Below are 15,354 nucleotides of genomic sequence, written 5' to 3' on the forward strand. Positions count from 1 at the left end.
TAAAACGTAGACGACACTGTTTAACGCCATTTATTTATTTTATTTAAATTTATTTAACTTTATTGAAGAAACATATAGCCGTCTTTGATACACGCAGTTTAAAATTTAGTAGGTTACACACATAGCTGGGCATTAACTCGTTAATCCGTTAATCGTTAATTAACGAAGTTAACATTTCTATTAACGGATTAACTTTTAAGTTAACTTTAAAAAATATTAACGGACTCGTTAACTTCCGTTAAATTATCCTAAGTCCGTTAATCGTTAATCCAGTACTATTTACCAAAAAGATACAGCAGGCACGCTGAAAAACGCTAGAAAAACGCGTTCTAACAAGTACGTTCGGGCTTCCAGAACTTCCAGAACCCAAAACAACAGTTTTGTAACCTGGATCACTAACGACACTTGTTAGTATGTGTGGGACAACTCTTGCAATTGAATTTAAGACCAGTTTTCCTCAACCGATTGAGCTGAAATTTGGTATACTTATGTAAGTACCTACGATGACAATGCAATGTTATGGTATCATTGAGTTGGTCTGATGAAGGAGTCATGAGGTGGCCATAGGAACTCCTAAATGAAACGGCGGCATCGCATCGAATTTGGGTTCGTTAGATTTGTCTTTTCGAGCACTTTAGTACTAGATGATGTCCAGGGTCCTGATGATGGAGTCAGGAGGTGGCCATAGGAATTCCAAAACGAAACGGTGGAAACTTATCGAGTTTGGGTTTGCTGGATTTGTCTTTTCGAGCATTTTGGTGCTAAATTGTATTGTAATTGAACCAAGGCTCTGAGATTGAGATACTACTTCAATTGCAAACTGACGATCAAGTTGAGAAACGAGGTAATAAAATTTCGTTTGATCGCTGCTAATACCAGACACGGCGAACTGTGCTTCTAGTTGCGCAAACCATAATGCAGGCTCTTCGGGCCAGAAGGGCGGTATTCGAATTCCGACTTTGAAAACTTCTTCCGTAGAGTCGTTCATTTTGTAAAATAAAAAATTATAAAAAATATTCACCGCTTGCAGCAAGCCCCAGCCTTATGTAGCAACGTAGTAGATCGTGACGACGAGAAGTAAGCAGGTAAGTCTTCCACGTTGTCAGCAGATTGAAACGTTTATCTTGCGTCTTCTTGTATACGGGGTCACCAATATGTGGGAGACGAATCGAACGTCTCCTCACATTAATTTATCGGAGATAGATGTTCAGCAAATTATAAGCGGCTTTCAATAAACAAATATATTTACAACTGACTAAATTACAAAAACATAAAAGAAATAAAATTATCAATCTGAACAAAATCAAAAGAGCAAGAGAAAAGCTAGTGTCAAAGGTGACAATATAAAATCTTCTTTTTTATTGCCGGCCAGGAGCGCGCGGCACGGAGCGCCGCGGGCGGACCAATGAGTTCACATTTTGGCGCACATAGATCGCCACACTACTAAAAAGTGTAAAATAAAATTATAGTAATTAAAAAACTTTTTTAAAAACAAGCTTTTATTTTGAAATTCAGTTGTACTAAAACGAAAAAAATAATTGTGCTTATGCAAGGTTCAAATAATTTCGAAAGGTTGTAGCCAATGATATTATTTCTGTAATATCATTGGTTGTAGCGCAAACATAAAAGAGGAATAAATTCCATGCGCGATACAAGCTGTCGAAATTTTTTGAACCTTGTATACAATTATTTTTTTCGTTTTATTATCATGTGTTAACGGATTAACGATTAACGTTAACTTGCGTTAAATCTTGCGAAATGTAACGTTTTAACGTTTAACGAAGTTAATTTTTTTATTAACGGTTTAACGATTAACGAAGTTAACTATTTGATTAACGGTGCCCAGCTATGGTTACACATTGGCCTTTAATTATGTGCCTTTTATGTAACACCACTGTATCAACACAATTAACAATAAATGCTTATCTTATCTTATCTTTAAAGTTTCTAAAGATAGGTTGTATAGTTAATACAGCTAACTCACTATGAGTTCTTTTAAGGGTGGTGGTGGGTTGTCCCTATCTTCCGGAATTACAAGGCTAAAGTCCGGTCGCCGAGCACATAATTTCGTCCAATGACCCCAAGCTACACTCACTGCGGTCGCACAGTCGTGACAGCAATATAATTACGCGCGAGCTATAAGAATGGGTAGCTTGGGGTTATTAGACGAAATTCTATCTGCTCGGCGACCGGACGTTATACACCTAGAATTTCGTTCAATATCTGGTGACGACTTTGTTACGCAAGATATCTTTCCCAACGTGTATCAAATCCACCACGTGCCTCTCTAACCTTGATCTCCTCTCAGGTTGGACCACCCAGTGAAGCGGTTCAAGACGGAGACGCCGCTATTCCGCGAGGAGCTGGCGCTGGGCGCAGCGCTGGGAGCTGACCTGTACGCCGGGCACGACCACACCAGCATGGCCGCCATGCCCGCGCCGATCGACGTCAAGCAGGAGAAGGTGGACCACGTGAGTTCACACCATAAAGTTATATACCTAGCGGAATAAGCAAGAAAGGACTGAGCGAGCGAGATTTAACAGCAAACTTTTAACAACACTGTGTGATAAAAAGTGATACGTAATGCGACGTTACAGAACCGTTTTTTGCAACTAAAATGACATATCGTTAGCATTCATTGGCACGCTGAAAACTGTCACACAAATGACATCCGGTGACATCCTAAAATCGGTTTCGTTTGACAGTTCGTGGTTCACACGTGACACACTTCTGTGTACTATATTCACAAAGTTACGGAACAATGTTCACGACTCATACATAGTTGACTGCGAGCGAATGACAGAGCAGGCTATGGGGTTACCACATCCGCCGAAACGGCAACGCCATGGCCCCCTCCCTTCCCTTCATCCCGCTTTCAACTTAGGGGATTGCAAACATTAGTTAGTTCTAATAAAGTCAAAAACATGTAACGGAATCTCCGACTTACCACTTTAGTGGAGCGATTACAGAAAATAATGGCCTATTAAGTGCATGTTTTTTTGTGTTATTATGAAAGTTCAGAAAATTGCGCAGTTTTTTAAGTTATTTTGGACCTATGGAATTTTTTTTTCTCAAAGTCTTAAGTTGAAAATTTTAGAATGTCTAAAAGCATATTTTTTATGTTTCTAGCAAAATCTTTTTATCTTGCATCAAAGATAGGAAGGTGATTATTGTTTTCAAACTACTGCATTTAATAGGGAATCTGTCAAAAAAAAAAAATCTGAGAAAAGTCAACCCAAAAAAAAAAGTAAAAAAAAATTAAGGTCATAAAATTTGAAAAAATCACTAAATTAACGATAACTTCTAAACTACGAAAAATCGTAGAACATACATAGGGGTGAAATCGATAGGTCTAGTCCTCACCTATCACCTGCCTTCGGCTTGACACCTTACAAGAAACACCCTGTATAACCTAACCGTGAGACTTATGTATTATTTCCTGTGCAGGAGGACGTAAAAGAGTACAAGAACCTTTTCACGTCGGACGGACTGTGTCCCACGCTCAAGGACCTGGAGCAAATCTTCGACAACTCCGACGACGCCAACAGCGGCGATGAGACGGTAAGACTTGTGAGTGTGCCCCTTTATACTCCTTAAATGTTATACTTCACATTCTCTTTGTCTCTGACCTTTTGTCTATGTCTGTTTCTTCGGTTGAGGTGCTAGACTTTAATTTTAATGTATTGCAGTGTTAGCCGATTTGTTTATGGTTTGGGGTTATTATATTTCTAGCGCTTAATTCAGTGAGTGCCTGAGGTATGGGAGTGGCATAGCAGGGGTCACCATATTTTTTATTGACATATTATGACGTGACAGAGCATACTGTTATGTACATCATATCCTGTAAGTTTACTGGCTAAGTTAAGCGCTACTAAACCTATAATTAAATTACTAATTTATTTACAAAAAACGCTGATAGATTTCTGAAGTTTTCATTGTGTAACATGCAGATCTAACCATCACGGATATGATGTTAAACTTAGAATTTGGGATTGATTCTATCACAGTCCAGCTCTATTGACTAAAATGCCAATCTCTCGCCCCCAGCTGCAAGTACAAACGCCGCCGGACTCCAACAAGTCGGCGGAGGAGTCGCGCTGCGCCGGCGGGCGCTGCGTGCGCGCCGAGGAGCTCAGCAAGATGTTCCCCACGCCGCCCAGCATGGAGGCGCACGCGCAGCCCTCGCCCGGCTTCACGCTGCCCGACGACGCGCCCGCGCCGCACCAGCCCGGCGGCAGCCCGCCGCCCGACCCCATCGAGGCGAGTACACAGCTGGCCCGGCTCACTCCGCTCCCACCCGCCCAGCATGCACCACACACATGTAGTGCCACCCGATCGCGACAGAGAGATACGTAGCCCTTACGTAGTTCTGAGATGGTTGGCAGTCCACAACAGTACGTTTCTCTAGAAACTTCCTACCCCGTACAACCAAACTGTGGAATGGACTGTCGTCTGCGGTGTTTCCGGACGGATACGACCTGCAAGCTTTCAAGAGGAGAGCGTATCTTCACCTTAAAGGCCGGCAACGCACCTGTAACGCCCCCGAGTCTGCGGGTATCAATGGGCGACGGTAATCACTTACCATCAGATGATCCGTCTGCTCGTTTGCCTCCTATCACATAAAAAAAGCCCCGCCTACTGCCCACGGATAGGTTAGGTTTGCCCACCTAGCCCCGCCTACCGCCCATATTAGTGAATCTGTTGTCGAAATAGTCGAGTACATCGTTGATTCGTTTCAAACCTATGTCGTCTATTACTGTCAGTGTAGTTTCCTGCGTCCTTGACAAGATCGTCGGATTACGGAATGGGAGAGGCTTGCCTATACTACGTCTTCCGGTCCATGGTCGCCACTAGAGAACTTTTGTGACCCAGCAGTCATCAGTTCTACGAGTTATGTAGAATTCCCCGCCTACCGAAGATTTTTAAAAAATATTATAACCGGGTTTCCAGCACGTGTTTTTCCCTACACAATCAACAAAAACATCTCAACATTAAAACATTTTTGGAGGCAATTTTGTTGAATGTTGACATGTTTTTATTTATGTGTAGAGCAAAAAATAAAAACGTATCACGAAGGCTACTGAGTCCACCATGGTCCTCCAGTGTACTCGCGACGCCTCTAACCGTCAGAAATGGAAGCACATCGCCAGGAGAGCTACCCTCGGAGATGACATCACCCCACCATGTACCTCGTCAGCGCAACCACGACCACTCTGACAAGAGTGCTCGACTAAGAAGAGGGTAAAACACGCGCTGGAAAAACGGCTTAAGACCTATAACATTAAAATCTAATTCGTTCCTAAATATTCGACGTCATTTAACTTTGTTTTCCGATGCGCAGGACTGGTCGTACGTGTTCAAGCCGCCGACGCTGTACAAGTACGTGGGCTCGTCGAAGTACGCGCCGCTGACGCAGCTGCCCAGCCAGCTGCTGCCGCCGCTCACGCTGCCGCCCAATGCTGTGTACCGCCCGCGCGCCGAGCGCCGCGCCGACGCCGAGCGGGGTGAGTCTATTTTGTACCTTATATTGAACAAATAAAGATAAAAGTTCATCGAAGGAAATTTTGTGCTTGGTTGGTTACGTCATCAACTTTTCACGAACTCCATTCACCATTCAGATAAATTTATAAATATAATAGTTATAATATAATAATAAATAATAAAAATCGTTTATTATTTCCCACTACCAATATTTAAAAGTTACAATTAAAATTAAAACTAGAGTAAATTAAATGCAGGAAACAATAGGCCAAGAGGTTCAGCTCAAGCTACCTCGAAAGCAAGTTGCGCTGTTTTTCAACCTTGCCCAGCTCTCTGAAGGTTGAAGCAATTCGAAATGGTGCTAGCTGATATAAACAGACTGACGGACAGACGGACAACAAAGTGATCCTATAAGGGTTCCGTTTTTTCCTTTTGAGGTACGGAACCCTAAAAACTATGCATCACTGTTACTGCTATTTTAGCTGTTATTATTACTGTTATTTGACGTCCACTGCTGAACACAGGCCTCTCCCAAGTTTTCCATACTGGCCAGTTGGTAGCGGTCTGCAACCAGTGCCATCCTGCTCCTTAAGTCAAGTTGTACTTCTCTAAAATGATTATACAATTGTAATGTAGTAGGATTTGATTTTGGTACTTAGCGGATATAGCACAGGAACCGTTAAGTAATAGTTATCAATGCCTATACGCCTACATCTCATGTCATTTTAACCCATTCCTGTCATTCGCAGCGGGCGTAAAACGCAGCGCGTCACCATCAAGCGAGTCGCGGGAATCGAACCGAGGGCGTCGCGGCTCGGGCAGCGCGACGCCAGCGGCGGCGGGCGCGGCCGGCCCGGGCGTGGCGGCGTCGCCCGCGCCCGCGCCCGTGCCCGCGCCCGCGCCTGAACCCGCGCCCGCGCCCGCTCACGCCGCCTGCCCGTTATTGGTCAATGTGCTGTTGGCTGATACAGTGCTCAACGTGTTCCGAGACCATAACTTCGATAGCTGCACGCTGTGTGTTTGCAACGCGGGGCCCAAGGTGAGACAAATGAAATTATTGATGAACTATACTTATTTGATACTATGTTAAAAACTAGTGTCAAAGCATTTATGTTGCAATGATTGTGATCATGTCTTCTGCCACTTTGAATAATATAATAGTGCAAAAGAGTAATCAAAAGTGTCTTCAAGTCTTTTCCCCGGCCTTTGCTACTGTCTGAAAATTTTCAAGATAGTTTTTGCTGCTAAAAATACATTATGGTGACTCAATTTTTACTCTTTTTTAATATAGAAGTCTGATAAAGTCCAGTCGCTGAGCACACAATTATATTGCTGTCACGCTTGCACACTCACTGCGTTCCGCCCATCGCTTAGTCGCGACAGCAATACAATTACGCGCGAGCGATATGGCTGGGTAGCTTGGGGTAATTGGAAGAAATTCTATCTGTGGCCTAATTCACATATTTTGACAGTCAAGGTCTCGCCGACGTCCAGAAGTCGTCTCATTGATAAGTAAAATTTTATAAAAAAAAATAAAACCGACTCCAAAAAACCTACATTAAAAAGTTGGGATGAACTTTTTTATACGCAATATCTCTGTCGATTATGAACCAATTTGAACGATTATTTTTTTGTTGAAGAGGTATTATCAAAAGGGTGGTTTCATGCGAATTTGAAGAAAATATTTCACCCCCAAGGGTAGAACTTTTTTTTTTTTTTTAATTTTTAGTTTTTTTTGTGTTCACGCATTTGAAGTCGGNCGGCGCCGCCTCCGCCCTCGCGCGCGCCGCCCAGCGCGCCGCGCAGCCGCCGCCGCCCGACGAGCTGCGCCTCAACCTGCTCGAGTGAGTACACACACACACGTCCCATGCAGTGCGCCGCGCCCGCCGGCGGCGCCGCCTCCGCCCTGCTCGAGTGAGTACATACGCTATACCAGCCCGGTTTAGTCACATTGAAAATCCGGCTCGAAGGACCAAAGTAACCAGCCCTGTTTAGTCACGTTGAAAATCCGGCTCGAAGAACCAAAGTAACCAGCCCTGTTTAGTCACGTTGAAAATCCGGCTCGAAGGACCAAGGTGTTTGATGTCAGACTGCTAAGGAGCCTTTCTCTAACGTTTCGGGATGTAGCGGTTGTTCAAGATAGAAGCAATATGCATCGCACAAGAGAGATTGATACCTTCGAAACTTCGGATAACGTTTGAGGGAGTAACTCCACTGCTATAGTAATATCAGTGCATAGAAAGCTCCCCTCTGATGAACACCGTGCCACTAAACTTTTTGATCTCAGTAGTACCAGTTTTGCGAGTGACATATTTCCGTCGATTTTTATCACAGAAATTAACCAATAATGTGTCAGAAATAAAACTCCGCATGTTTCCGTGCTAGCAATATCAGCAATGACTTCATTTTTCAACCGACTTCAAAAAAGGAGGAGGTTATCAATTCGACCCGTATGTTTTTTTTTTTTTTCTATGTTTGTTACGCGATAACTCCGCCAATTATGAACCGATTTGAACAAATCTTTTTTCGGCGTATAGGTAATACCTCAAGGGTGGTCCCATTTAAATTTAATAATAGAAAAAACAACCCCCAAGGGTGGAAAATTGGGGATGAACTTTTTTATACGCAATATCTCCGCCGATTATAAACAATTTGAACGATTATTTTTTTGTTGAATAGGTATTATCAAAAGGGTGGTTTCATGCGAATTTGAAGAAAATATTTCACCCCCAAGGGTGGAAAATTGGGGTTGAACTTTTTTATACGCAATATTTTTAATTTTTAGTTTTTTTTTGTGTTCACGCATTTGAAGTCGGTTTTATTTTTTTAAAAAGTTAATTATTGGCAAAACCACATTACGCTTTTCAGATGATCTGACAGGTGTTTTTTAACAGCAAAACATTGGAAATACTGCTGATATTGCTAGCACGGCAGTATGTTTGGTGTACATAGTTACTTCGATGTTACGGCAGTATGTCCCTCATTGTATAAGATTTTAAACTTTCGCGTTCCATTTCAACTACAATAGAAAGACACCGATCTTAACGCGACGTTTATAGCATAGCAGCCGAAACGTGAAGCCGTGAGTACATTATCTAGATAAATGAGGCCTGAAATACAGGGTGGAGGCCTGAAATACAGAGTGACCCTAGTTTAGGCTCCAGATCGCACACTCAGAACAACAATTGTTATCTTCCAAAAATTTTTAATGTACTATAATGAGTGTCTGATAAAATAAACAATTTTTATTATTATTATTTTTTATTTATTATAAATCATAGATAGATAAATCATTTATTTGCATACACTTAACACACATGAAGAGTAAAGTTGCAGCATAACAATATTAAGAAAAGAATAGAATACAGTAGAATACTAGTTATATAAGCATGCATAAAACAAACAAAAGCAGTAACAAGTGGAAGAATACTTCCTGCATGATGTGTGTCGCAGCGATGCAAAAAGCAAAGAGCTCAATGTAAACACTGCCCTGAAAAGGGCAGAACACTGATTTTCAGCTCTTGCTAGGGAATCCGCGAAGCGCACGAAAACGAAATTGAAATTGAAATTATCTCATTAATAAACGTCGCGTTAAGACCCGTGTTATGATTTGATTTGATTTGTCATTCTATTTTAGTTGTCCCTCATTATGTTGGAAGCAAATGTTACAAGATGTGTGTTACTACAGATACTCTGACGGCGGTGTGGCGGCGGCGCGAGCGCTACGGGCGGCGGGTGGCGGCTCAGGCGCGGCGGGCGCGGTGCACCGCTGGCCCTTCATCGGTGCGCGCGCGCCGCGCTCGTCGAGAGACGTCGTGAGGTGAGATACGATACCTTGAATGCCTGTGGGTCTGTTTCTGAAGGTCTGATAGGGCAATATTTCAACGCATACTTTGTCTTAATTAGGCTGGGTTGCGAAAAAATGTGTCAAACTTCATACAAAATACACCGGTTATCGTTATAGTTACGGTCAAAGTTAGGTATTGCAACTCAGCCTTAGCCTTATTTGTTACGTGTATGTCAAACTAATGTTTATCTTTCTATCTCAACAAAAATTATTTTAAATTTTAAAATCCCAGTCATAATGTCACTTTGACACATATATCACAAAATAGAAAAACAGTCGAACTTTTATTATTTTGCTTGATCTGTGAGCATCGGTTTCGTTACTAACTCGTCTATTAACCTATCTGTGCACTTCCAGATTGATGCGACGCCTCCGGCCGCTGCTCCAAGACGCGATCCAGAAGCGGTGCTGCGGCGCGCGCATGTGGGACGGCGTGACGGGCCCGCTCACGTGGCGCCAGTTCCACCGCCTGGCCGGCCGCGGCAACGAGGACCTGTGCGAGCCGCAGCCCGTGCCGCCGCTGCTGGTGGGCCACGAGCGCGACTGGGTGAGTGTGGATAGGAAGTTGGTGAAAAATATCCGGCTCGAAGGACCATTATATTTTTTGTGTGGGCCACGAGCGCGACTAGGAGTAACTTGGGTAAGTAATTGATGTTGGCGTGTGGAGATTTTGTTGAAAATCCGGCTCGAAGGACCATTATATTTTTTGTGTGGGCCACGAGCGCGACTAGTAGAGTTATTTGTACAAAATTGATCGACATAATATTAGCTGTTTGTTTTCCTAAAAATAAATAAATATTAAACAAACAACAATCGTAATGAGGGCTATCGTTTTAGCGCTCACCAGTTAGCGCCACTGTAGAGTAAGGTCCTGTCACTTAAATAAATAAATAAATAATAATAATAAATAATCTTTATTCACAAATATCATTTCCTGTGATGTAATAAACCACAGCTTCTGCACTAGGCTCGCAGGCCTGTGTCGCAGTAGTTGTGTTGAGTGAGCATTACAGATTATATTTTTACATTAAATATACAGCTCCGATTCCTTATCAGGTGACTATTATTGTGGTTTTTTAAAGATTATGGATCATAAATATTGTGATTGTACTGTAGTGTAGGTAGTATTTGCATTTTTTTTTGCGTAGTTACAAATTATTTAGCTGATGCAGTGCTTTTCTTTAAGTGATGGGGCACTTATACATGTAATTTAGGTTATGTATTTTAAATTTTAATAGTGTACTCATTGTTGAAAAGCCAAAATAAATAAATAAATATATGAACAAATTATGCAATAACTAAGTAATAAATGATTCCCCCAGGTGTCTCTGTCGCCGTACGCGCTGCGGCACTGGGAGCGGCTGGCGCTGGAGCCGTACGCGTACGCGCGCGACGTGCAGTAAATTCTTGGGGGAGGCCTTTGTCTAGCAGTGGACGTCTTTCGGCTGAAACGAACGATACGACATAATATTATTAAACAACAATCGTAATGGCCGCTTAAAAGGTTGTGCACCTTAAGTGGATACTAAGTAATGAATAATTCCCCCAGGTGTCGCTGTCGCCGTACGCGCTGCGGCACTGGGAGCGGCTGGCGCTGGAGCCGTACGCGTACGCGCGCGACGTGCAGTACGTCGTGCTGTGCGCCGACCCCGACGCGCTCGCCGAGCCCGCGCGCGCCTTCTTCCGCGACCTGGCCGCCGCCTACGAGGTATTATTACTTATTACTGGTTTTTGGGCCTTTATTTGCGCCAACTCGACCAGGTTTGATCTATTGTGGCAGCCCTTGTCTTTAGAGTTCACTGCTTAGTCCCGTTGAGTCTATAAATTTCCAGATTCTTTGGAGCGTGATATCTGCTATCTCATCCGGTAACCATTCCTACATTTCCTACCTTCCCCACAAACGTGACGTGTACATACCGTTTCCCTGCCCGCAGACGTGACGACTAAAGCCATGTATTCATTAGGCAACATTTATTGAACTGTTCATAAACAATGTTTCATCATATTTGTAAACAGTTTATAAACAGTCCATAAACATAGGTGATGAAACATTGTTTATGATACATGTTGCTGTGCTGCCCGCTATGATTGGAGAGCAAGTGTGGACGGCTAAGTTTCAGAAACCTGCCATAACACATAAGTCATAAACTTTATCAACAAATATTGCCTAATGAATACAACATGGCTTTAGTCTGTATGCTAAAACTTGCGCGGGTGCACAGAATCGCTATAGACGTCTGACGTGGGCCTGCGCTCCTCGACGGGTACTCGCCGCGTGTGCCTGCCTATTAGTTCAAATCCGTCTCACGCGTTCACGCTACACTGCGTTGCGTATATTATTTTTCGATACAGACGCTCGTGTTCTGTGTGCACCTTCATGAATATTAGTGTAAGCCCAAAGGCTGCAGTTTACTTCTTTATTTTTTTTCATAAGACATGTTCTAGTAGACATAGTGGCAGGATGTTTTATTGATTTGATAGAGAGATCTACAATTTTAATAGTTTTTAAACTTGATTACAATATTATAGCAGGGTCATAAGCTAACCAATAATGTGTCCGTGAGCCTGAGAATTGTAGCCTAAAAATCTTATCAAACTTGCAGGCTTGTCGTCTAGGCCGGCACCGGCCGCTCTCCCGCGTGGCTCGCGACGGCATCTACCGAGCGGCGCCGGACCGCGACCGCGAGCGCACCGACGACTGGCTCGGCGACACGCCTCCCGGCCGCCTCGGCGACTACTTACGAGCGTACGCCGACGCGCTACGAACAACACTACTCCCTCTACTGGCTTCTGTCAACCTCACGCCAGCGGCACCAGCGCCGCGCCCGCCCGCGTCCGACCAAACCACGCCCACCGCTACGGACGAAGAATCCAACGCAGCGTCCGCTACGGGATGCGTCAACTCCTTCGAGGAGGACGAGAGCGGGCCGCCGGCGCTAGTGTTGTATTTAGTGGAGCCGCCGGCGTCGCACGCGCATAGGCCCGCTGCATTGCACGCGTTATTGAGGCTAGCGGCGCGGGCGCATCACCATCTGGCGCACCATAACCCACTAATCAAGGTATGTCACAAATTGGTTAAATACATATGTTTTCATTATTGTAATTTTTGAAATGGAATTGTATAAATGGCAAAAGTGTCAGTGTTGCTAAGAGCTTGCCACGACAATGTGCTATAAAATAAATGTGTAGAAAAGAACTGTTATAATTTACTTGATGGGATATTTCGCCGTTCGCTGATTGAAGTTTTTACCTTAGTTTTATCACATACTAGCTGACCCGGCGAACTTCGTACCGCCTTAGCGTAGAGATTTTCTTTATATTTTTTTCCGTAAAAACCTTGTACTGAGTATTAGAAAACTACAAAAAGAAAATTAGCCAAATCGGTCAAGCCGTTTTCATGTTATGTCGGGACAACGGAAAACGGGTTTCATTTTTATATATATAGATTTATAGTCCGGTCGCCGAACACGTAGAATTTCGGCCAATGACCCCAAGCTACCCATCCTTATCGATCGCACGTAATTAATTATATTGCTGTCGCGCTCGCACACGCACTGCTACCGCCCGTCGCACAGTCGCGACAGCAATATAATTACGCGCGAGTGATAAGGATAGGTAGCTTGGGGTCATTGGACGAAATTCTACATGCTCGGAGACCAGACTTTGCCAGACATTTAGATATGTCGTTATCTCAAAAAGATGGGTATTAATATACATCCATTATCCACAGATCATCTCCCTAGAAGGCATCTGCGAAGCGTGGGGTATGGGCGCGGGCGCGGCGGGCGAGGGGACCGCGGGCGCGGGGGGCGGGGCTGAAGCGCGCGCGCTGGCCTTCAGCGTGTTCAGCGGCGCGCGCCGGCTGCTGGCGCACACGCCCAACGGCAAGTCGCTCACCGGCTTCGGGACCGCGGCCGACGCCAACCTCTTCCTAGGGAATAAGGACGTGAGTTGTCTTTTATTTTGTCACCTCTTGGCAACTACACTATGTATTTGTGAAAGGGTCAAAACTACGTCACGGGTGAACAAGTTAAAAACAAAAGAAAAATGAGGATTACCATATTTGATGGCCATTAGAATGGTCCATTGACCCATTGTACTCATTTCCTTGTACAAGTAAGTATAGGATGTTCCTTCTAATTTTAGAACTTCATTGATTTGTAACCCAACTCTAGGAATTCTCCTGTTTGACCGAGAAGCTCTTTTTGTCTCGCTTGTACACATTCGTTATGTTAGCAAGAATGAGGTGGCTAGCGATTTTCCACTTAAATGTTATGTGTTCCTGTATGGAAATATTACGCTAGTATAGTACCAAGTTCGCCTCGACTCTCGTTGCCCGACCTTTACATAATACTCGTTTAATGTGAACTTGCGGGCACGAAACTGGCGACGGGCCGAGCGATTGTGACAGCAGGGCGGCTCGGCGTGGGGCGATGCATACAACATGACAGTATATGGTGACGCCCACGAAAAGCGCGGCGGCGATCGCAATACTATTCCTCATCGATCATCGCTCGGCCGTCACCAGTTTCGTGTCCGCAGACGTAGAATTTTACGTAGATTTCACGTTCACAATTAACGAAACTCCCGCTAATAATACTAAACGCGTGATTTTATCTACTATTGCTCGCTTGTTTGATGTACTCGGCTTAGTTGCGCCTGTTATACTTTACGCCAAGCTTTTACTTCAAGATTTATGGCTCGCTAAAATTGATTGGGATGAAGTACCACCTCAACCAATTATTGACCGCTTCACTGAATTTAAAAATGAATTGCCCCTTTTATCAAGTTTGCAAATACCGCGCCACTTGGGCATATCAGCAGGTTGCACTGTCCGCTTACTCGGTTTCGGAGATGCCAGTCTTAAGGCATATGGCTGTGTAATTTTTTTGCATGTAACGCATCCGAACGGTGACATTTCTATACAATTAGTATGTTCAAGGTCGAAAGTCGCTCCGCTCAAAACTATAACGCTCGCTAGGCTCGAATTGTGTGCCGCATTGCTTCTTTCTGAATTTATTAAACGAGTTCACGCCGCATTTGATAATCGCTACCCTATAAATGAAATATTCGCCTTTTCAGATTCCACTATCGCTCTGTCGTGGATTCATTCATCGCCGCACCGTTGGCAAATGTTTGTCGCCAACCGTGTTAGTAAAATACACGATAATTTGCCACCTGGCCGCTTTTTTCATATAAACGGATCTGAGAATCCCAGTGACTGTGTCTCGCGAGGTCTTTTACCTTCGCAATTAATCGCGCAATCATTATGGTGGCATGGCCCCTTATGGGCTCAATCTCCCATCGCCGATTGGCCGATCGTGCCCTTTGTATCTTCTCATCTTGATGATATACCTGAAATGAGACCGTCGGTTACTTTAACAAAATGCGATGCGGGAATAGAATAACTGTGTGAGTTGCCGAGGAAGGAGTTTACCCGATATATTGGGATTATGTGAGACTCATGCACTGACCTGGTAACAGCGACACCGGGCTCCCTATCCCAGTTCCAGCACTCCTCGTGGTAATCCAATATCAGAGGGCGTCGTTCGAATAGCGGAAAACACTGCACCTCGCACAAAATCACCAAACGATAGAATAAAATAGTTTTTTGTAGCGGCGTAGATGCACACGTGAAAAATGGAGTATGGGCAACGGGCAACTGTCTTTTTTCTTTCAAATGTTTGGTAGGCGGCACAACAGTTTACGCCGCGGAGAAATAGATGGCGTTAGACGCCAAGGAACTTTGGCGAATGGTCGGGAAGAGGCACGCATGTATACCAACAGTAGAACATGAGAACTCTTTGTTGCCAACATAAGCGCGCAAACAACAATAATAATATGGTGTAATTTAGCCTGTCTCAAGAGTCAAGCACCATTTTGTTGACAAACGTCAGTGATCGGCACTGCGCCGAATCTATAGGGCTGACTTCGGTAAAATGATGTGACGTGAGGTGCCAAACTGCGGAAAATGGTGGAGGAAATACATGATTTAGCATGAATTATCATGAATAATATTAACTACT

At 43.9% G+C, this 15,354-nt stretch overlaps 1 protein-coding gene across 1 annotated transcript in view; it reads left to right on the forward strand.

Moving 5' to 3' along the window:
* LOC114366152 (uncharacterized) overlaps positions 1-14,856 on the forward strand; it is a 53,562-nt gene extending 38,706 nt beyond the window's left edge. Inside the window, exons 16-27 of the mRNA XM_028322929.1 lie at positions 2,309-2,471; positions 3,448-3,570; positions 4,048-4,260; positions 5,342-5,504; positions 6,231-6,367; positions 7,237-7,325; positions 9,170-9,301; positions 9,686-9,875; positions 10,878-11,036; positions 11,932-12,387; positions 13,059-13,281; positions 14,813-14,856. Coding sequence (XP_028178730.1) covers positions 2,309-2,471; positions 3,448-3,570; positions 4,048-4,260; positions 5,342-5,504; positions 6,231-6,367; positions 7,237-7,325; positions 9,170-9,301; positions 9,686-9,875; positions 10,878-11,036; positions 11,932-12,387; positions 13,059-13,281; positions 14,813-14,856 — 2,092 coding nt within the window. The remainder of the gene's footprint in view (positions 1-2,308; positions 2,472-3,447; positions 3,571-4,047; positions 4,261-5,341; positions 5,505-6,230; positions 6,368-7,236; positions 7,326-9,169; positions 9,302-9,685; positions 9,876-10,877; positions 11,037-11,931; positions 12,388-13,058; positions 13,282-14,812) is intronic.
* The last annotated feature ends 498 nt before the right edge of the window (positions 14,857-15,354 follow it).

The sequence above is a fragment of the Ostrinia furnacalis genome, unplaced genomic scaffold (genome assembly GCF_004193835.3).
Source record: "Ostrinia furnacalis isolate ACB-3 unplaced genomic scaffold, ASM419383v2 OfSCF0550, whole genome shotgun sequence".
NCBI lineage: Eukaryota > Metazoa > Arthropoda > Insecta > Lepidoptera > Crambidae > Ostrinia > Ostrinia furnacalis.